The following is a 23286-nucleotide window of genomic DNA, read 5'->3' on the forward strand; positions in this document are numbered from 1 at the left end:
TATTGTGATTCTTCCAAGGAAGCTTTCCTTTGCTCTTCGCCTGGCGCAACACAAGATCTTTATCGGATGATCTCAGAGATTTGGCCAGGATTGATCGGGGCCTGTTTCCCTCAGCAGATCTGCGAACCGGGACTCTGTGAGCTCGCTCGATTTCCAGCTTATGGCCTGTTATGTCGAGCAGACTCGGGAAGAGCTCGTCTAGGATTTTCACCATATCTCTGCCCTCTTCACGAATTCCAACAATTCGAAAATTGTTCTTTCGATTCCTATTTTCGAGATCTTCCAGTTTTTCCAAAATAAATTCCAAGTCTGTTTTAGATGCAGGTGGATTAGCGGATAATTCCCTTTCCGATGATTCCAGACAATCGATTAGTTTCTCAACATCTGTCACTCTTGTGACCAACTCATAGAATTTTGTTTCCATCGCCGTAATAGATTGACGTATTGCAGCGAGATCCTCCAAGTCAGCAACAATCTTCGTCAGCATCACCGAGATGTTGGACAGTTGACGCTGGATTTCATCTCCCGACGTGCCGCCAAATCGAGTCCCCGGCTCGCAGTCCCATCATAGGCCTCAGCTTCAACACGTAAGTGTCTTCTACTATCTCCAGAGTCTGAGGATTTTGACTTCTTTGCCATGTTTACCTCAAAGAGCAAATATGTAACTGGGTGTATCAAATCTCACCGGTTATAACATGAAAATAATCAAAAAACCAGCAAAGGGCGCAGAGCTAACCGCTCACACGTCTGCTTCTCGCATGGTGTCACGTGACCCCCGAGTGGTCCGATTTGCCAAATGGTGGATGGGGGAGGGATCTGTAGTCATCCCAGAAAGGAGAGTAGCAATGGTCCAAAACCCGGTCCCCTCGTGTGTTGCAACTGATGTGTTGGAAGTATTTCAGTGTGATTGACTTGAAGTTGGCTTTGTTAAAGTCCCCGATCACAACGAATGCAGCCTCAGGGTGCGCAGTTTCCTGCTCACATAAAGTTCCTTGAGTGCCTGGTCTGTGTCGGCTTGTGGGGGGATGTACACAGCTGTGATAAGACCGCTGTGAATTCCCTCAGTAGCCAGAATGGTCGACACAGAAGCATGAGAAATTCCAGATCAGGAGAGCAGAAAGACTTGACAGAATGTACGTTCCTCTGATCACACCAGGATTTTCACACCTCATCTGCTTTTACCTGAGAAGTCTTTCACTCTGTCCGCTCGGTGCACCCACGGGTTCGATGGCTGAGTCTGGAATCTCCACAGACATCCAAGTTTCTGTAAGGCAGATAATGCAGCAGTCCCTCGTCTCTCGTTGGAAAGAGATCCACACTCTCAGCTTGCAGAGCTTGTTGTCGAGATACTGAACATTTGCCAGTAGAATGCTGGGTAGTGGGGGTCGATTTGTGCTACGTCTTAGTCTGATGAGAACGCCGGTTCTCCTTCCCCTTTTCCGGCTACGTTTCCGCGGCTGGGCAGCCCAGACAAAGGGCTCTGCTGTTATGTATGAAAACAGCGGCTCTGCATTGAGGAATTTAAAGTCCGGTTTTCGGTGTGGTATTGAAGAACCAATGTCCAAAAGTGTTTGTCTATCGTAGACAATAAGGCAGATGACATCCAAGAAGAAAAACACAATAATTGTAGACAAAACAAAAAACTGCAATATTGGGTCAGAGTTTGCAGCGCAGCAGCCATACTTGGTGCCATCTTGAAGCAATTCAAGCGTAAGCCCAAAGCACACTTTTCCCCCAGCAAGTAAATCTCCTTTTTAGGAGTTCATGCATGCGCACCTCATGAACGAGTGTGTACAGACCATTCTTTGGTGTCCGTTTCAGTTCAAACCAGTGGCGGACTGGCCATTGGGTGAAATGGGGCTGCATGGGCCGCCGTGTTATGCAGAACACGCCACAAAACGGCGCCGCTATATATGTATGCAAGTATGCACTTCCCCCGGTGCGCCTCCTTAATTCTGTCATCAGCAATAAATAATCAGGTAATAAATTTTTTTTCTGTGATTTGTGTGTGTGTGCGGTTTTTTTTTTTTTCATGCCCAACACCGACAGAGATGTAATCATATAATTTTGGAAAAGGTTCAATGAATTGCATTGGCCACTAATAAAACGCTTATCAAGTAGAATAAACAAGTTCACAACAAGTATCTTTTAAGGCAAGTCAGCCCACTCGGGGGCCATCTTTGGAACGCTCGCGGGTATACTGTGCAGCTATTTTCTATGTAAACAAGCGGCATATAAGTACAGCTCCTATCGACATGAATGGGGTTTACGATCAAAGAACATATTTAAAAGCAGTAGTAAAATCTAACAACAACTGTATCATAAATTGTGCTTCTTTAGCTCAGATCACTCTAAAAAGATGCTATTTTTCAGGCTGGTCCAGTTTATGCGCGTTCTTGTTCTCGAGTCACTGTAAGGCGATGTCTTTATCTAAAAGGTAATTGGCTATTTTACATGTAAAGCGGGACTTCCTTTTTAACATTCGTTGGCCGTTCTCCTATTCATTTTAATACCAGTGGTCGGTCTCTGCTAAACTTTCTCTGTTGATAATGAGCGCTCATGTTACAATAGTACATAAAATTCTTATCTCAAAAAGTGGTACAGCGATATCCATATTTCATTTCTACACGTGCAACTTTACGCATTGCGCATATTCTACAAGGCACAATCTCAAAGAAGTGTTTAGTACGAAGGTTATTTGCACTTTTGTACGGTAGTTGGCGATATGTACCTATGGCCAGTCATTGACACTCAAGAAGAAGAAACTAGATCGCCGCCCATTAAACGTCGTCAGACGAGTGACGTGTGATTTTCTGGAAATCAGTCAAATGTGGATTGTGTACAGGTATATTGTTACACGATGCTCGAGGTTTGTCTGTACTGAAGAAAGGAAATAGGATATCATCGTACTGCATCACATATTTCTCGGCGACAGAACTAGGTAAGGCAAATTCAGGTGATCTCACGATTTGGAGCAAAACATGGGCACTGCCCGAAAGTCGTCAGATGATCAACTGGATATTGTGACTGACAGCTCGTTTGTTTGAAAGCAAGCTTAATCGTAAAGCAATCGTATTTAATTGGGATTGCATATGCACCAATGTCTTCGGGATGTGTGTTAACCATCATGTGTATGCTTATATGCCAAGTGAACTAGCTTGTTTGCATGCGTAGTAAGCTTAGTGGCATGTTGTGTTTTGAGTTAGAATTAATGATTTAAAAAAGAACAGAAAATTAATAAGAAAGAATTAAGAGCATAATAATAATAATATAAAAATTATATTTTAAATAATACTACTGTTATATAAATAACACAAACCAATAACAATTAAAATTATATATAATGTATGTATATTATTATAATTAATTTTATAGTAATATAATTTAGATTATTTATTAAATTAATTATTGATTATAATTTATATAATAATTTTTATTTACAAGATATAATAACTAAAATAATACGAATGTGCCAGATTGTGGGCTCGAAAAACAGAATCCTACTGACCCTAATGTAAATGCACTTTTGGCACTTTACTGAGCAAATAGCTGGGTCCCCTCGTTATGCTCAAGTGAGGAAAAACAAAAGAGTCTTTCTGAGATGCATAACATGTGTAATGGCTTAAATAAGTACCTACAGACTCGTGATAATGCTCACTAGCTCATATAATGACAACAAACAATAGATCTTGTGTGTCAGTATCCTTAGTTCCATGAATTGTCCTCGCTGTCCTTTGTCCTAGGACTCTGTCCCACTCTTTTTACATACTCTTTTGCGTTTACATTACGGTCAATAGTATGCTTTATCCTAATGTATTATTTTAGTTATTATTTATTGTAAATAAAAACTATATTATATAGTTATTATATAATTTATTATTAATAAATAATTTAATACATAATATAAATTACTTTTGTAATTATAGTAGTGATATATATTTTGCAGGTGCTATCAGTCCCAGGGAGAGTGAGAGGAGTGTTGGGTGCACTATGAGTGGGGCAGCGCTGGGAATAGAGATTGTGGGGGTCTTTTTCCTGGCTCTGTTCCTCCTGCATCGCTATGGCGACTTCAGAAAGCAGCAGCGCATGGTTCTTTTTGGCACACTGCTGGCTTGGTATTTGTGCTTTCTCATCGTCTTCATTCTTCCCCTGGATGTCAGCACGGTGAGTTTGGCTCCCCTCTTAAAGGAATAGGTCACCTAAAAATGAAAATTCTGTAATCATTTACTCGGCCTTATGCCATCCCAAACCCATATGACTTGCTTTTTTTCATGGAACACGTAGGAGGGATTGATTGCCTGAGTCACCATTCACTTTCATTGAATCTTTTCCCACACTTAAAGGCATAGTTCACCCAAAAAGGAAAATTCTCATCATTTACTCACCCTCATGCCATCCCAGATGTGTATGACTTTCCTTCTTCTGCTGAACACAAATGAAGATTTTTAGAAGAATATCTCGGCTCTGTAGGTCAATTCGCAATCTTTGCTCAGTGGGGTGTAGTGCCTCAGGAAGAAATGTTAATTGTGAGAAAGTTCATATGTTTATTTTCTGGAAAGTCCTTAGTTGTCTCAGTCAACAGTGCTCATTGAACCCAGACAACTTGGCTTCAAAGTTTTTGGTTACCATTAACTTGCATTGTATGGACCTACAGAGCTGAAATATTCTTCTAAAAACCTTTGTTTGTGTTCTGCAGAAGAAAGAAAGTCACACCCATCTGGGATGACATGAGGGTAAATGATGAGACAGTTTTCATTTTGGGGTGAACTGTCCCTTTATCATCTTTTATGTTCAAAGAAGAATTAAAGCCAAACAGGTTTTGAACAACATGAGGGTGAGTAAATGATGAGAACATTTTCATTTTTGGGTGACTATCCTTTTAAGTGTCCAATACTTTTACATTTCAAATGCAGTTTTTGGTGCACATTTTAGACAACATGTGCAATTGATTTTCAGACAATCTACAAACAGTGCATAATTGATCATGAAGTACATGCTCAGACACCCACTGTGAGCCCTGTCACTTCAAACCAGACAACTGGAAATACCTCTGTATCACCCAGTAAAAGGTAAGTCTGTCAAATTGATCCATTCCTGTTTTAGGATGAACTCAAGATGCACTCACAGAAAAATTCAGGACGGCAATAATCCAAATATTCAAGTAGGCCCATCCTGAATTACATACAGTTGTGCTCAAAAGTTTGCATACCCTGGCAGAAATTGTGAAATTTTGGCATTGATTTTAAAAATATGACGGATCATGTTTTTTAAGGATAGTGATCATATGAAGCCATTTATTATCACATAGTTGTTTGGCTCCTTTTTAAATCAAAATGATAACAGAAATCACCCAAATGGCCCTGATCAAAAGTTTACACACCCTTGAATGTTTGGCCTTGTTACAGACACACAAGGTGACACACACAGGTTTAAATGGCAATTAAAGGTTAATTTCCCACACCTGTGGCTTTTTAAATTGCAATTAGTGCCTGTGTGTAAATAGTCAATGAGTTTGTTAGCTCTCATGTGGATGCACTGAGCAGGCTAGATACTGAGCCATGGGGAGCAGAAAAGAACTGTCAAAAGACCTGCGTAACAAGGTAATGGAACTTTATAAAGATGGAAAAGGATATAAAAAGATATCCAAAGTCTTGAAAATGCCAGTCAGTACTGTTCAATCACTTATTAAGAAGTGGAAAATTCAGGAATCTCTTGATACCAAGCCAAGGTCAGGTAGACCAAGAAAGATTTCAGCCACAACTGCCAGAAGAATTGTTCAGGATACCAAGAAAAACCCACAGGTAACCTCAGGAGAAATACAGGCTGCTCTGGTAAAAGACGGTGTGGTTGTTTCAAGCAGCACAATATGACGATACTTGAACAAAAATTAGCTGCGTGGTCGAGTTGCCAGAAAGAAGCCTGTACTGCGCCAATGCCACAAAAAATCCCGGTTACAATATGCTCGACAACACCTTGACACGCCTCGCAGCTTCTGGTACACTGTAATTTGGAGTGACGAGACCAAAATAGAGCTTTATGGTCACAACCATAAGCGTTATGTTTGGAGAGGGGTCAACAAGGCCTATAGTGAAAAGAATACCATCCCCACAGTGAAGCATGGTGGTGGCTCACTGATGTTTTGGGGGGTATGTGAGCTCTAAAGGCACGGGGAATCTTGTGAAAATTGATGGCAAGATGAATGCAGCATATTTTCAGAAAATACTAGCAGACAATTTGCATTCTTCTGCACGAAAGCTGTGCATGGGATGCTCTTGGACTTTCCAGCATGACAGTGACCCTAAGCACAAGGCCAAGTTGACCCTCCAGTGGTTACAGCAGAAAAAGGTGAAGGTCCTGGAGCGGCCATTACAGTCTCCTGACCTTAATATCATCGAGCCACTCTGGGGAGATCTCAAACTCGCGGTTCATGCAAGACGACCAAAGACTTTGCATGACCTGGAGGCATTTTGCCAAGACGAATGGGCAGCTATACCACCTGCAAGAATTTGGGGCCTCATAGACAACTATTACAAAAGACTGCACGCTGTCATTGATGCTAAAGGGGGCAATACACAGTATTAAGATCTAAGGGTATGCAGACTTTTGAACAGGGGTCATTTCATTTTTTTCATTGTTGCCACATTTTGTTTTATGATTGTGCCATTCTGTTATAACCTACAGTTGAATATGAATCCCATAAGAAATAAAAGAAATGTGTTTTGCCTGCTCACTCATGTTTCCTTTAAAATGGTACATATATTACCAATTCTCCAAGGGTATGCAAACTTTTGAGCACAACTGTACATAGTGTAGGCTCTCTGTTATTTAGCATGTTTGTGAACATATATTTTGCCTTTTTGTTGAAGCACCCCACATGTGTGCTATAAACCATGGAGTTACATTCCAAATGGCATCATGCCAGTGTTCTGGAGGGTTGTGTACTGGACCTCACAGTGTCTTACTTGGTGAGAAAGCTTTGCCCTTTCTGACTTGATAATGGCTTCTTAAATCAAGTTAATTATATGTTACTGTTATTACATGAGCCAGTCTAATGTGTATTTTAAAAAAATGCTCATATAAACACACACACATAACTAAGCTTTATCATACCTGCTCATATATGTAATGCATGTGAGAATGGTGTTTTTATTTTTTTTTTATCTTCCTAGGCTTCTCCTGCCATTCATGCAGTCCTATGCTCGCTCTGGGGGTTTTTCCATCATGGGGAAAATCAAGACAGCCCTCATTGAGAATGCCATCTATTATGGCACATACCTTTTCATCTTTGGCTCGCTTCTCATTTATGTAGCTGTGCATCCTCAGTGGCACCTTTCCTGGTCTGTATACCAGTCTTGAAATGTTGTTCCAAACCTTCATGACTTTTTTTTTCTTCTGTGGAACACACAAGGTGATGTTTGGTTGAATGTAAGGGACTTACAGCCTCAGTCACCAATGACTTTCATTGTGTCTTTGTTCCATACAATGAAAGCGTATGGTGACTGAGAATGCCATTCTGCTTAATGTCTAATTTTTTGTTCGACGGAAGCAAGAAAGCCATATGGGTTTTGAACAGCATGACTGTGACTAAATGATGACATAATTTTCATTTTAGGGTGAACTATCCCTTTAAGCGCTAACAGGGTACCATTCCACCAGGTATGAGCTGCAGACCATCGGTATCACTGCGGCCAACACATGGGGTCTGTTTCTTTTAGTGTTGCTGTTGGGTTATGGCCTGGTTGAGATCCCCCGCTCATACTGGGAGGCCTCGCGCCAGGGTCACCTTCTCATCAAGACTTACTTCAAGGTGGCCAAGCTCATGACTGAGAAGGCGGATGCAGAGGAGAATCTGGAGGATGTGATGGAGGTGAAAGCCATGTGTATTTGTACACTTTCACATTATTCTCACAGCAGTCCTAATGGGCTGGTTTCAAGATTTCTCACATGTTTTTTTTTTATGTCTGTGGTTTCTATGTTAGGAGGTTAGAAAAATCAATGAGTCAATCAAATACAACCATCCCTTGAGGAAGAATGTAGACACTATTCTGCGAAAGGTGAGAGGACAACGGCAATCATGTGCCTCTAACTGCCTTTGAGGTGAATGTTTATGAATTATGCAAATTCAACAATCATGCTTCTCTAAGTCTACAGCTATTTTTTTAGTGCCCTGTTGAATATCAAGAAAAGATGGGAAGGAACATTGATGACTACGAGGATTTTGATGATAAACAAAACACATACCCCTCTGAAAGAAGCCTTTCAAAACTACACAAGCAGGTACAGCACCACCCAGTCTTCAGGTCTGTTCTCTGTACATTCTGGATTGTGTCCTGGTGTAACATTTACCTGGTTTCTCAGGTGATCTACGCTGTTCAGAGACACAATCGCACACGTGTTCAATGGCAGATCTTGCTGGAACAGGCTTTTCACTTGGAGGACGTTGCCAAAAATGAAACCAGCTCCTCTCGGCAGTTTGTTCACAGCTTTGCTTCTCCAGAACCTGTAGGCTGGTTCAGACGCTACATCTATACGCCTACAGTAGGTAGGTGACAGATATGTTTAAAGGGTCATGACAAGCCTTGTTTTAAATTATTTTAATATGTTTCTTGAGTTTCACTTATAATGTTAGTAAAGTGTTTGCATAAAAAAAACCAGTCATATATTTGTAAAACATGATCATTTTCCACCCTCATTCTGACTCTCTGTCAGAAATGCTCAGTTTTGGTGCTGCTTCTCCTTTAAGACTTGACAATAAAAGCCTGCTGTTATGATTGGCTCTCTGCTCTTGACTGACCTGCTCTCTCTCCTTGCCATCTCACTGCTCAACGCTACTGGGCGGGGCTATGGAAGTGATTAAAGGTCAAGCTGACGATGATGTGTTGTTGTGGAGGCGGTCGGTTGCAAATGTCGACCACAGTGTGACATCACAATGTGGAGGAAGTAGAGAACAAGACATTTTAGCAGCTCTTTTTGCAATGAGGAGAACGTTTTGAGTTCTGAAACTTACAATATCTTTTTATAGAACAATGACCTCTTATAGGTCAAAAGATTAAGGACAATTTGATTCCTCATGTCATGACCCCTTTAAGCAAATATCAAAGTTATAGTCAATCAATGATATTATGTTAGCACATATGGTAATAACTATGATCTTTTTGGTCTTGTTGGTTTTGCCCTGCTTTTATTGTCTTTTTCTTCTTCACCAGAGTGGTACTGGGAGTGTTTGCTGAAACAGTGGTTTTTCCGTGTGCTGGCTGTGGTTCTGGCTCTCTTTTCTGTGGCTGTGGTTTGGTCGGAATGCACCTTTTTCAGTACTCGCCCCGTTCTTTCGCTCTTTGCTGTGTTTATTCAGCTTGCTGAGAGAGATTATAACTACCTGTACATTGAGGTGAGTCAATTTATCCATGACTGAAAATCTCTAATAGGAACAAAGAAATTTCCCTTATAGGGAATAATAAAGTATTCAGGGATGTGATTCTTCCAGATTAATCTGGGGGGGTGTAATATCTCATGTGGTCTGTAATATTGTAATATCTAATGTGCTGTGCATTCTCGATTTAAAAACTTTTCAACCAAAACACGGCATAGTAAAATTTTCCGTGCTGAAAGCAGGTTTCCGAAATGGTGGCTTGTAAGTTGCTACTGTATCAGAATGTGTGTGTTTGCAGCTTCTGCTCTAGACAAGCAGGCTTTTTCAGGTGCACTGATTAATCATCTCAGGTGAATCAGGTCCCGTGTTTCACTGGACCACGTTGACATGTTTATTTCACTCAACAAAAATGTGTGGTCTAAGTAGTAAATGGCGTTTGTGGCTCTGTACAGTATGCCTATTTTTTTCCACATTTTTATTTTTTTCTCTGTTCTTCAAGTAGGCTACTTTTCAATGACATGCCGGCTGTTAAATTGCTTAAATTAAGAGTGGATGTCATATTTTAGGACAATATATTAGGTTTACATTTCTCATAGGCCTATTTTTCTATACAATTTTTATTTTATTTTATTTTTTTATATACAGTTCACACACTGAACTGTGCAGCAATATTAGATAATCGGTAGCACATAATAATATTAGTAAATGCATTAGGTATCATCAAATAAACAAAAAGTATACTGTATGTTGAAATTAACATTAACCAAGGTTAATAAATGCTGCAAAAGTATTTTAGGTTACATTAGTTACATTTTCCTGCTTTTTTGTCCTTTCCCAATCACATGCCTGAGTATTTTCTACTCCATTCTATTCCAAACTATATGCACAGAGGAATGTTTTTCTCTCATGGTCTTCTGTCACTTTATTAAATTTCAACTAGTGTAGTCCTTTACTGTGATGGGTGCATAGATACTTTTTAAAAATGTCTGATCAAAATATATATATATATATATATATATATATATATATATATATATATATATATATATATATATATATATATATATATATATATATATATATATATATATATATATATATATTTATATATTTTTTTAACCATTTAAATAGACAGTGTGAGAAGATCTATGTGTTTTGAAAAGGGGGTTGTTGATATGGAAAAGTGATTTAAAAACAAGGTCAATTTTAAACTGCATTGTCAGAAAGGTTGCTGACCCCTGGTATGCACCAAAACTAAGAACTTACTGACAAATTCACCTCTGTTGCACTTTATTGGATCCAGTTATTTGTGTTCAATGTGTAATTTTACCACTCTCTCTGTTTTGTGGATCTGGCATTAAAATTTTCATTCTGGCCTGTAGATGGCGTGCTTCATCACCATCTTTTTCCTCTGCACCTGCGTCTACTCAACTGTGTTCCGCATCCGAGTCTTCAACTACTACTACCTAGCTTCACATCACCAAACCGACGCTTACAGCCTTCAGTTCAGCGGCATGTATGTAACTCATATAGTGGTATTAAGTGTATGAAAACAGACTGGTATTTGTTAATTCAATCACAGTGCTTGGTTTGTTAGGGTCACTCATACTTCTTACACTTTGTTTGTCCATAAACTTTACCCTTAATTTTCCTCTGAGAAAGCCATGCAAATAAAAATCATTCATAGAATTCTGTGTGTTGTTTGCTAGGCTTTTCTGCCGCTTGACTCCCCCTCTTTGTCTAAACTTCCTGGGATTGATTCACATGGATTCTGCCATATCTCACCAGGCAAAGGAGCAAACTGCATATACCTCTGTGAGTTTTATTATTTTATGAAACTTGACAGTGTTCCCACAGTCATAGAAATATCAGAGAAGTTTAAAATTGGTATTTTCAGGCCTGGAAAAGTCATGATAATTAATAGGATTTTCATGCAAAGTCGTGGAAATTTAGTGACTTGTGTCTCTGCAGAACAAAAATGGGCGCTTTCCAATCAGTGGGCGTTTTCAAACCGTGATGGGCATTTTTCAACCGCTTTACACAATTTGCCTACTACATTGAGACTACATGCTTTCATAAAATAGTTGCAAAATGCCCACCCTGGTTTGGAAACGCTCAGTGATTACTACATTTGAGATTCCCTAGTTTTATTGGATAGTTTAGAAATGCCCATAATGGTTTAACAACACCAACAGATTGGGAAACGCCCATTATTGTTCAACAAAGACCTATACTTCGAAATTTATAGTCAATTTAAAAAAAAAAAAAAGGAAATATTTTTTTTGTCTAGTTATGCAGTAATCACAAATGACTTGGAAAGTCATGGAAATTTACCAAAATATATGGGAACCCTGAATGTAAAATATTAGTTTTTTGACTTTTTGATGACTGCTGGTGTGTTTGTTTGTTTGTTTGTTTGTTTATTTATGTGTGAGATTCTAATATAGTACAATACAGCTGTTCAGAGGGTCTTCAACACCCCAGAGTCCTTTTTATCGATATATCTAAGTACAATTAAACACAACAACTCCTTAATTAACATTTTCTAATGTCTTAGATCATGGGTTCGATGCGGGTGCTGTCCTTCATTGCTAACGGCTTCTACATCTATTACCCAATGCTGATAGTTATCCTCTGCATCGCTACATATTTCAGGTGTGTGTTCATATTTTCTATGAATCATCAGACAGAAAAATTTTATGGTATGGTTCTGTGTATGACTCATTTCTTTCCAGTCTCGGCACACGTTGCCTGAACCTCCTGGGCTTCCAGCAGTTCATGGGAGACAATGAAATTACCTCTGACCTGATTGATGAGGGCAGGGAGCTCCTCCGCAGAGGTGATTTGTTTAGAAATTTTAGGACAAAATGCAAAACAATGTTGTCTAAATAAAATGTTGGAACTTTATCATGTAAGATTGTGCTTATATCAGAGCTGGCATGATGAACCTCAGCACATACCGCATATTTATGTTTGCTGTATTTAAAAAAAAAAAAAAAAACATGAGGTAGTGAGATCTCCTGTGGTTGCTATGGTTAGTCATGAAACAGGAATAAACATTAATTTGCATACGAATCAATTTTTTTTCATTGCTAAAGTTTTACTGTGCGAAAGTGAAAAACCCCAATGCGTCAGAGGTTATCTACCAGTGACAACAGTGTTTGCATTGAACATGATCCTCTAGAATTAATCAAATGCATGCATTTAACTTATCCTGTTGTTTGTTGCATAGAAAGAAGAAAACGTCAAAGAATAGAAGATGGGGAGAACAGGCGAAGAGTGAGCATCCTGTTTTTGAACTACAACCAGTTGGCTCCTATACATTTACAGCATATGATATAATCTTCTGAAAACAAGGATTTTGGAAATCATTGTTTACAAATGTGTTTTTTGAAGATTATATCATATACAGTGCTGGCCAACAATATTGGCACCCTTGGTAAATAGCAAAGGCGGCTGTGAAAAATATGTGTCTTGTTTATCCTTTTGATCTTTCATTCAAAATATTCACAAAAATCTAACCTTTAATGAAGTATAGTAAACTAATTGAAAGGGGGGAAAATCTCGTAATTAAATATTTTTCTCCAAAACACGTTTGCCACAATTATTTGCACCCCTAGAAATTCTTATGAGTAAAATATATCTGAAGTATATTCCCATTCATAACTTAATTTTTTTTAGTACACCTGAGTGACAAGGAACATGAAATTGTTCAGCCATGACTTCCTGTTTCACATGAGTATAAATATGAGGCAACACACAGGCCAAATTCACTTAGTCATCCATCACAATGTGTAAGACCAAATAATAAAGTTATGATGTGCAGCAAAAGGTTGTTGAGCTTCACAAAATGGGAAGTGGCTATAGGAAAATAGCCAAAGCATTGAAAATACCCATTTCCACCTTCATGGCAATAATTAAGAAGTGCCAATCAACTGGAGATGTTACGAATTGGTCTGAAAGAGGACGTGTGCCTATATTGTCTCCACGTACAGTGAGGAGGATGGTTCGAGTGGTCAAAAATTCTCCAAGGATCACAGCTGGATAATTACAGGAATTAGTTGGGTCTTGGGGTCAGAAAGTCTCCAAAACTACAATCAGACATCTCCTATATAACCACAAGATGTTTGGGAGGGTTTCAAGAAAAAAGCCTCTGCTCTCATCCAACAACAAAGGTCTTCAATTTGCCAGACACTACTGGAACTTCAAATGGGACTGGGTTCTAAAGTCAGATGAAACAAAAATAGAGCTCTTTGGCAGCAAACACCAGAGATGAGTTTGGTGTACATAGAGAGGTAGCCATATGGAAAAGTACCCAATGCCCACAGTTAAATATGGTGGTGGATCTTTAACGTTGTTGGGCTGTTTTTATGCCAGAGGTCCTGGACATCTTGTTCGGATACATGGCATCATGGACTCTATCAAATACCATCTGTTAAAAAAATCAAAACCTGATTGCCTCTGCCAGAAAGCTTAAAATGGGCTGTGGTTTGATATTCCAGCAGGAGAATGATCCAAAACACATAAAAATCAACACAAAAATGGTTCACTAACCACAAAATCAAGGTTCTGCCATGGCCATCCCAGTCCCCCGACCTGAACCCCATAGAAAACCTGTGGGGTGAACTGAAGAGGAGAGTCCACCAGCATGGACCTCTAAATTTGAAGGATCTGAAGAGATTCTGTATGGAGGAATGATCTCCGATACCTTGCCATGTGTTCTCCAACCTCATTAGGCATTATAAGAGAAGTCTAAGAGCTGTTATCGTGGCAAAGGGAGGTTGCACGAAGTACTGAATACAAGGGTGCCAATAATTGTGTCACACATATATTTGACAAAAATATTAGTTTTTTGATAAAACTTGTTGTGTTTGGAATTGTCTGATATCTTTTAGAGGATAGATTTTTGTGAATATTTTGAATTAAAGACCAAAAGGACAAACAATAAGGATATATTTTTCACAGGCTTTTCTCATATTTACCAAGGCTGCCAATATTTTTGGTCACAACTGTATATTTATGAAGTTGTACAGAACTTTAACTGTCTTTTATACCAATAACATACTAGTGTCTTATTAGCATCAGCCAATCATTGCTGTTTTTCTCTGCAGGAGTGGAAAGAGCGTTATGCTCAGCGAGATGATATTGCTTCTAGAAACCAGGCCTCAATGTCTGAGATGAAGGAAACTAACTATGCTGAAACTCTGAATTCAAACACAAACCGGCGTATGTTTAATACCCAATAAGTATTTCAAGGGACATTTTACCCAAAAAATTCTGTCATCATTTACTCACCCTCATGTTGTTCCAAACCAGTATTACTTTCTTTCTTCCATGGGTTATGAAAGGAGATGATTGGCAGAATGTTGGCCTCAATCACCATTCACTTTCACTGCATCTTTTTTTCATTTCAAAATTTGTGAGGGCTATAATGTGTGCGAGCGCTACCTACATTTCAGATTGGCATTTTGTGACGGAAGGTGAGAGAGGAAAAATGTATTTTTCTAGTGCTTGCTGCCATTTAGTGGAATAAAATAAGACTTTTTGGAGGTAGGTGGTGTAAACAGAAGTAGAATTGCATGCTTACAAAAAAAAAAAAGACAAAAACACATATTCATCATAATATTGTAAACATATACAGTATAATTTGTGAATAACAGGAGTCTTTTTTTTTTATTATTGGGGGGTGGGGGTTCTGAAAAAATTTGACCAATTTTTGAAAAACTGTAATGTGAAAAATTGCGTGCAATAGCCCATACATGTCCCAGAGTTGAAGAGGTCAAACAACTTCATAGCTCAAATAATACAGAAGTTTTAACAGAAGAATTAATATAAGTGCTTTAAAAAAAATTATAAGCTTCACATTTCTGCCTTTTAAACCCTCTAAAATTGGCCCCTTTCACTTCCATTGTAAGTGCCTCACTGGAACCTCTTTTCTTTATATATATATATATAAAAAAAAAATTTAAAAAAAGAAACATTATGCCACAAATGCTGTCAATTGAGCTTAACTTGTATTGAACCTGGAATATTCATTTAATGTCAAATTTGAGGGCTGTTCTTTCTGGAAAAACAGCCAGTTTTTTTATCCTTTTGTCTGGATTTGTATCCTTTATTTTTCCCTTTTTATTTTTTTTTCTGGAATAGAGGCCAAGTACTCTCGTAGTGGAAGCCAGTCAGGGAGGGACAGCATTGAGCTACTACAAGATGCTGAGCCCTTGGACTTTAACCCTGAAACACTAACTGATGACCCTTTGGAATCGGGCAGTGGCAGGTTAAATTGAGAAAGTTTTATTGTTATGAAGCTTATTTGTGTTCATCTGGACTGTATGCACTCACTTTTCATCTTTGTCTCCCACAGACGTGCCAGTGGAAGGTATCTCTCAATGTCGTCATCTCGAAGCCGTATCTTTGATGATGTTTAAAGTAAAGGGTGAAGCATTTTCATTCTTTTCAATCAAATAACACTGTCTCTACAAGAAAATAATTGTCTAATATTCTGCATTTTACCTCTAAAAACACTCAACAGGTTTGGTCTATTTGACCTTCTCATTTTAAACATATTCTGCTTCCTGTATCCTGTAATGCAGTGTAGTTACTTGCATGTTTCCTGATTACAACGTAAGCATGCAGACACATAGAAAACACACATGCACATTCATTTTGAGGTGCCAGGCAGTCAAACTGCTGCATATGACAAAGGGAAATGTCTTTGCCTACTGTTTCTTTACTCTGTTTCAAGAAATGAGTCAAAGTTAATGTGAAGTTGAACAGTCAGAGCACTGAACATAAGGTGTTTTACAGTTGAATGAGTACTACAGACTGGAAGGAGTTGACCTGAGACACTGTTACATCATTTACTACTGATGGGTTCAGGTACTGAAATGTACCTGAGCATTTAAATCAGCCAAGTAAATATGAATTGACGTGATTGTGGCCAATTTGTGTTAGTTGTATGTGTGAATAGAGATTTTATTTTTAGGTCTACATATAGGCTGTTTTACAAAATATAATGTAGGTTTTTTGTATGTTATTGTTATTATTATTATTAGTTGTTATATGCTCTGGCATAGCATTTGGGAGACTGTAAAACTGCACTGATCGAATGCAGTTAAAATTACTCTAAAATGTACCATTTTAAAGTGTTATGGCTTTCCTGTAGATGATTAGTTTAAGGGACAAATATTATTGTCTTTGGAAAAGAAGCAATTTTGTCTTTAAAGAAATCTCAATTTTTTATTATTATTATTTTAATTGATTGCTTCTTTTGTTAAAAGGATAGTTCACCCTAAAATGAAGATTCTGACATTATTTACTCAGTCATGTTGTTCCAATTCCCTATGACTTTCATTCTTCTTTGGAACACAAAAAGAGGTGTTAGGCAGTATGTAATGACTGACACTCACTCGCATCTTTTTTCCAATCAATTCAAGTGAACGGTGACTAAGTCTGTTAGACTGCTAAACATCTTTTCGTGTTCTACAAAAAAAGAAAGCAATATGGGTTTGAAGCACAATGATGGTGAGTAAATGACAACAGAATGTTTTTAGATTAACTATTCCTTTAATGTGCTTGATAAGCTCGGGGCCGAATGAGTCACCACGTTCGAAGTGAAGCTCATTTTAACATTCCATCCATACAAACTGTTCTTGTATCATGTATTTTATGAATGAATCTAATATTTATTTTCACAAATGTTTAACTTGGTTAGTAAAGCTGTATTATTATGTCTTTTGGTTTGCACACATTGAACAACTGAACTGTTCATATTTAAAAAAAGAAAAAAAAAAAAGGGTTCTGGGAAGGGCACCATTCCAAAATTAACTGCCAGGTGCATGAATGGAGGATGTGTAATCTTGAATTATTATCAGCCCTTTATTGGTTCTATGACTTTGGTACAGTGTTAATCATCACCTGTTCATTTGCTTGTTTCACATGGCTGTTACTCTGTTGACTAAGCGACCTCGCACAACTCTTTGCAATGAAGTTGGGTTACCTTAGGGTGTTTTCACATCTAGTTTGTTTGAGCACTCCAAGTGCTCTCAGAGCAGTATAACGTGTATATGTGAACAACCCATGTGGTCTCAGACCCCACTAAAAGAACCTGGTCTGATTACGGTTCGTTTGTGGGTGCTTTTGTGGTTTGATTGATTTGTGCGACGTGAAAGCGAAGAGGTACCATTCCACTTTGCGTTTTATGACATAAGTATCTCGTGGCTTGCCATACATAGCTGCATTAAATACTTCATAGTCCAGTCACAATTTACTGTCCACATATGGGAATTTTAAGCAAATATAGACATACCATGATTACCATAATGTGTTTTTGTGTCTCATATTCTGTTCTTGTATTATTTGAGCACCTAAAATGAACGGACTGGCTGCTTTAAGATGAACCGCTTTAAAGTGCTCTGATGGGTATACCGTCTACAGAGGTTCACACCAAACACCCACGAAAATACAAGTGAGGATTTTTATAGTTTCCCTTTCATTTTATTTACACACAATTTAAAAGACATGCAGGAGGAGATGCTTGCTTGCTCCATTACTCTCGAGATCATAGATAAAGAAACATATTTTCAAATGCACATAGAATTTCAAATGTTTTCCTTCATGTGAAATAAGGGTAACATAATGTGAGAGAGTGAAGAATTTAGGACAGAAATACAGTATACATTATTACTATTGCATAATGTAATATAATTGGCGGTGTTGTCTGGGTTTCATAAATGATTTAACATATAAAATATTACTTTTTATGTAATTCTATCCCTGTGCAATAATTTTTCATTAAAAATTATATATTTTTTTAAAGCCTTAAAAGTAATCACATAACCCCATTTTAAATTATTTCAAGTTAAATATCAATAAATTGCCACTTAAGGTGTTGGCCTATCTGTAATAAGCATACGTGAACCTTAAGAAGTATGACAATTTGTATGACAATTGCATATCATAATAATCACAATTATTTATGAAAAAATACTGTCTGCCAATTTTCAAAATCGTAACAGCCCTAGCTGCAACGGGGTCTGAGTTATTAAGGAGCTGTGGTGTGAAAAACAAGGGGTCTGAGACCACAATAATGTGAAGAGGACCAAAAAAGAAACTGGGTCCTCTTTTAAGTCCACTTACATTGTGAACACCAAAAGCACTGAGGTCATTTGCAGCTGGTTCCCTTTAACGGAACTGGGTTTGGTTCACTTAAAATGTACTATATGTGAAATCACCCTTAGTTAAGTGGAAATAATGTGAAATGAATGTTTGACAGGCCATTTATACTTTGCACGGTTACATTTTTTCACTTTTCAAAATGGTAAATCCATGATGCTGGTAATGTACACTTAAAAACATGTTCTGTTTGTTTGAAAATGTCTGATGCCATTTGGATTAGAGAAGGTTTTAAAGATCTTTAAACTCTTAAAGACATATTCTTAATGCCAATCACACCTACATGAATACATAATCATATTTAATACAAGAGTGTGGTTTTCTTGTAGAAATATGTGGCGTATAAAATTGTCAATTGAATATTTAACAACTACGTAACACTTAGAAGACATGATTATAAAGCGCAAGACAATTTTTGACAATTTCAGGTGATCTAATACTTGAAATTCTCCTTGTGTTACACACATAGAATAATCTAATATATCTGATGTAAATTACTGCATGGTATTCTATTGAATATGCCGAGAAGTTTTATTCTTGTTTTTTAAAGGAAGTGCAGTCGCAGATGTAAGTAATGTTAAATTTCACTACTATAAATATCATGTAAAAATAAACTGTCTACTGTATTCTCTCTACAAATGCTAAGCAGCCCTTGAAAATAAAAAAGGGCTTTTTTTTTTTTTTTTTTTTTTTTTTGCTCATTCCTTTTGGTTTACTGAAGATGTGTATTTATGAGGAAATTAACTTTGTTGGTAATGAGGTGTAATCTTTTGTTTTGGTCAGTCAACAAGTAGTGTATTGATGAAGGCCAACTGGAACTTAGTTTTTAGTATTCTTATTAAAGAAGTACAGAAGCCAATGTCATTTCATATTGCATATTCGTGGAACAACTTAAAGAGACAGTTCACCAAAAAATTCAAATTCTCTCAACTCACCCTCATGCCATCACAGATGTAAATGTCTTTCTTCTGCTGAACACAAACAAGAGTTTTAGAAGAATATTTCAGCTCTGTAGGCAAGTGAATGGGTGCCAGGATTTTGAAGATCTAAAAAGCACATAAAGGCAGCATAAAAGCAATGCATGTGACTCCAGTGGTGAAATGTATATCTTCAGAAGTGATATGATATGTGTGGGTGAGAAACAGATCAAAATTGAAGTCCTTTTTTACTAAAAATTCTCCTCTCTGCCCAGTAGGTGGCGATATGCATAAAGAATGAAAATCGCCAAAAACAAGAAGGTGAAAGTGGAGATCTCTACACTGTTTTGTTACACTACACTCTGTTTTGAACTAGTAGTGTTTTGTTTGTAAATGAATCAGTGTTTTTGAATGAATCTTTTAAGTTAACAAATCTTTCTCGCTCACTTCTATTGTTTCTTTGGTGAATGACGTTTTTTTTAATCAGCTGAGTCAGATTGAATACATTGAATCTGAATACAGATTAAATACTTGTACATAACATAAAAGATGCTCATTTGTAAAGATATGAGCTATAAAAATGGTCACTGAATAAATCACTAAAATGCAAACCAAAATTCCACGAACACAGAAAAGTGAAGTGATACAAATAGAGCGCAACACGGAAGTAAAAATCCCATTCATTTTTTCCAAAGGCGAATTGATTTTCAACGATAACCTTATAAACCATTAAAGACCGTCCTATCGTGAACTTCGGGACGGGGTTGTTCATCGATGGTATATGCCTTTTTTAAAGCCATCAGTCCACGTTACTTCAACTTAATTGTTTTAAAATCGTGTTTAATGACGATTCCACCAATCAGAGAAGCACGGCCAACAAGCAACAATCCCTTTCAAGGCAAGTCAGTCACCTTGGCAACCATCTGTTGAATGCTTCTGGGCAGGCTGAGCAGCTATTTACTATGTAAACAAGCGGCATAAAAGTACAGCTCCGATCGACTTGAATTGGGGAAAAGACTGAAATCTCCAAAGAGTTGGTCAAAATTACGACCAAAGAACACATTTAAAACCAGCAGTAAAATCTGACAACGATGGTATCATTAATTGTGGTTCTTTAGCTCAGCTTACGCTAAAAGCGCTATTTTTCAGGCTGATTCAGCTAATGCGCATGTACGTTCGAGAGCTGACTGACAGGCAATATCTGGATCTAAAAGGTGATCAACTCTTTTACTTGTAAAAGCGGTACTTTCTTTTCTACATCTGTTGGTTGTTGGGCGTTCCAGTTTCTCCCATTCATTTCAATGGACTCTTTTCACAGACTGTGATGATGTGAAAATAACTTTTTTATATTTGCAATTTCGTAATTATTTCGTGTAAATTTATAACATTTTACTTTATATTACCCTGAAATTAGTTTTAAAAAACGAGTTAATACAGATGCTGAGAAAGTGACTGTACATTTGCCATCTCTCTTCTCACAGCTGTTATCCACCACTCTTTTTTTTAATTATTATTATTTGGAAAGTTTTGGAAACGTAACAATGGCATTTTCCCTTTGATGTTGAATCAAATGGATAAGCAAAAATTATATTTGGCATGGTCTCCCATTCACAGCTATTGAAGTTTGCCTTGCAGGGGCAAAGGGTCCATAGAAGTGGTCCGTCTCTGCTAAATAATCTCTGGTGGAGCGTCCCAGAATGCCGCTCGTCCAATCAGATTCGAGGACCGGAACTACCTGTTGTATATAATTTTGTTTTTATTTTTAAGTTAAAACACACCTTAGAAGCATTAAATTATGGATTAAAAGATCCATGAATGGTGTTCATGTAAAAAAAAAAAAAAAAAATGCATTATCTCATCTAAAGTCTGCTGTGTTTATTAACAAACATTAGATATGACTCCTTAATCAATTAGAAAGACTTTGAAATATCAAAAGTAGACATAAGCAGTAATTACATATTCAACGATCTACACTAACTGAGCAGTTTATTTGGAACACCTGTACACCTACCTTATTAATGCAATTATCTAATCAGCCAATGGTGTTTAAGCAGTGCAGTGCATAAAATCATTCAGATATGGGTCAGGAGCTTCAGTTAATGTTCACATCAACAGAATGGGGGAAAAATGTGATCTCAATGATTTAGACCGTGGCATGATTGTTGGTGCCAGACGGGCTGGTTTGAGTATTTCTGTAACTGCTGATCTCCTGGGATTTTCACACACAACAGTCTCTAGGGTTTACTCAGAATGGTGCCAAAAACATCCAGTGAGCAGCAGTTTTGGGGACAGGAACGCCTTGTTGATGAGAGAGCTAGGTCAACGGAGAATGGCCAGAATGGCTTGAGCTGACAAAGTCTACGGTAACTCAGATACTGACTCTGTACAATTGTAGTGAGCAGAATAGCATCTCAGAATGCACAACAGGTTGAAACTTGAGGTGGATGGGCTACATCGGCAGAAGAACACGTCTGGCACTTTATTAGGACCATAGCATAGACCAGTGTTTCCCAACCTTTTTTCTGCCACAGCACACTTTTTACGACTAAAAAATTCTACGGCACACCACTATCCCACATAGGCTAACCACTGTAAATATTTTTCCTGTTCAAGAACTTGTCCATGTTTTCTGTCCATCTTAGTAGCGTGTTTAATTGTAATTTTGAAATTCGGCTATGCAAAAAAAAAAAAAAAAGTCACATAGGTAGGGCTATGCTGTGTGAGGTCACAAGTGGCAAGAGCGCAAAATGGGTAATGAAAAAACAACAGATTTGCTTGCCACAACAAATTACAGTGATGCAAATGCATGAGGGACAAAAAAGGTGAGACAATCACTGGTCTATGAAAAACATTTTCTAGGGATATTTTTTTTTTAAAGAATAAGCTAAAAGCACCAGTTCCAGCTATTTTAGTGATTCAAGTTTATTCAAATTTACACTTGTGCAGAATTAGCTGCAAAATAAAGAGTATTTTGGTGACGCTTGTTTCTGTTTCACAAATTTTTTCAATTTTATTAACTGATTAGTTCAATGACCCCTTCTGGAGATGTCACTAGGTGGCGACAAATGAGCATCTTATGTGCTATGAGTGAGTCAGTGAATCATTTTGAGTCGTTCATGACCAAAATCTACCAAGAGTTTTATAGTGTTTAAGCATTAATTAATTAATTAATTAATTAAAAGGACAAATCAGATCTATAGTCTTCATTCTGAGCATTATTTTTCATCCAAAAAGACAACAATAATAGTCTCATAATAGTGAGTTTCAATAATGTCCTTCTCCTTTATTAAAACTTGCATGGCTACAAATCTACTGACTTCAGTATAAGAATTATAAACACAAAGCAGATCTACGGTATCATTTTCCTACAGTATTTAAACTGCTGAGCATGACTTTTATCAGAAAAGACCACAATAATAGACAAATAATAATAACTTTGAGTTTCAATAATGTTATTTCGTCATTGTAAAGCGCATTTCACATGAGTTTAGTCGAGGCGTCAACGCTCCGTTCAACGCCAGCGTCAAGCGCCGCATTGCCCTCCACAAGACAAGAGTTGTTGAAAGCATCACAGAGGGGTGATGTTATGAGTTTGCCACGTAAAAAAGCGGGAGATGTTCACAATAAACATTGAAAACATATATTTGGAAGAGAGAAAAAAAGCTTTCAGTTGCTTTGATAGCAGAAATTAATAAAAGGACTCGTTTATGTCTAAGCGTTTTCAGCGAGTTCAATAACTGGGGACTCTGATATTCAGAAATGATAAAGTAATATTTAATTAAAATAAATTATGAGACATTCAATATCTCTTCACAAATTTGGACAGTT

The 23286-nt window shown here is 37.5% G+C and overlaps 1 protein-coding gene across 1 annotated transcript; it reads left to right on the forward strand.

The window, feature by feature from the left end:
- Nucleotides 1-2775: 2775 nt before the first annotated feature.
- On the forward strand, nt 2776-19155 carry lmbrd2b (LMBR1 domain containing 2b). The gene is made up of 18 exons (XM_051677024.1): nt 2776-2941; nt 3947-4164; nt 4957-5069; nt 6867-6965; nt 7170-7337; nt 7657-7867; nt 7980-8054; nt 8164-8277; nt 8359-8542; nt 9207-9388; nt 10753-10886; nt 11080-11185; nt 11928-12025; nt 12106-12209; nt 12603-12649; nt 14482-14596; nt 15518-15644; nt 15732-19155. The coding sequence occupies exons 2-18, from the start codon at nt 3991-3993 to the stop codon at nt 15793-15795; spliced, it is 2115 nt and encodes a 704-aa protein (XP_051532984.1). The 5' UTR covers nt 2776-2941; nt 3947-3990; the 3' UTR covers nt 15796-19155.
- The last annotated feature ends 4131 nt before the right edge of the window (nt 19156-23286 follow it).

Source organism: Myxocyprinus asiaticus, chromosome 38 (genome assembly GCF_019703515.2).
Source record: "Myxocyprinus asiaticus isolate MX2 ecotype Aquarium Trade chromosome 38, UBuf_Myxa_2, whole genome shotgun sequence".
NCBI classification, from domain to species: Eukaryota; Metazoa; Chordata; class Actinopteri; order Cypriniformes; family Catostomidae; genus Myxocyprinus; species Myxocyprinus asiaticus.

Excerpts from the sequence above, each read along its gene's own strand:
- lmbrd2b (XM_051677024.1), top strand. The coding sequence starts at position 3,991 with ATGAGTGGGGCAGCGCTGGGAATAGAGATTGTGGGGGTCTTTTTCCTG. Across the intron at positions 6,966-7,169 it reads ACCTCACAGTGTCTTACTTG|GCTTCTCCTGCCATTCATGC; the intron begins GTGAGAAAGCTT and ends TTATCTTCCTAG. Across the intron at positions 7,338-7,656 it reads CCTCAGTGGCACCTTTCCTG|GTATGAGCTGCAGACCATCG; the intron begins GTCTGTATACCA and ends CCATTCCACCAG.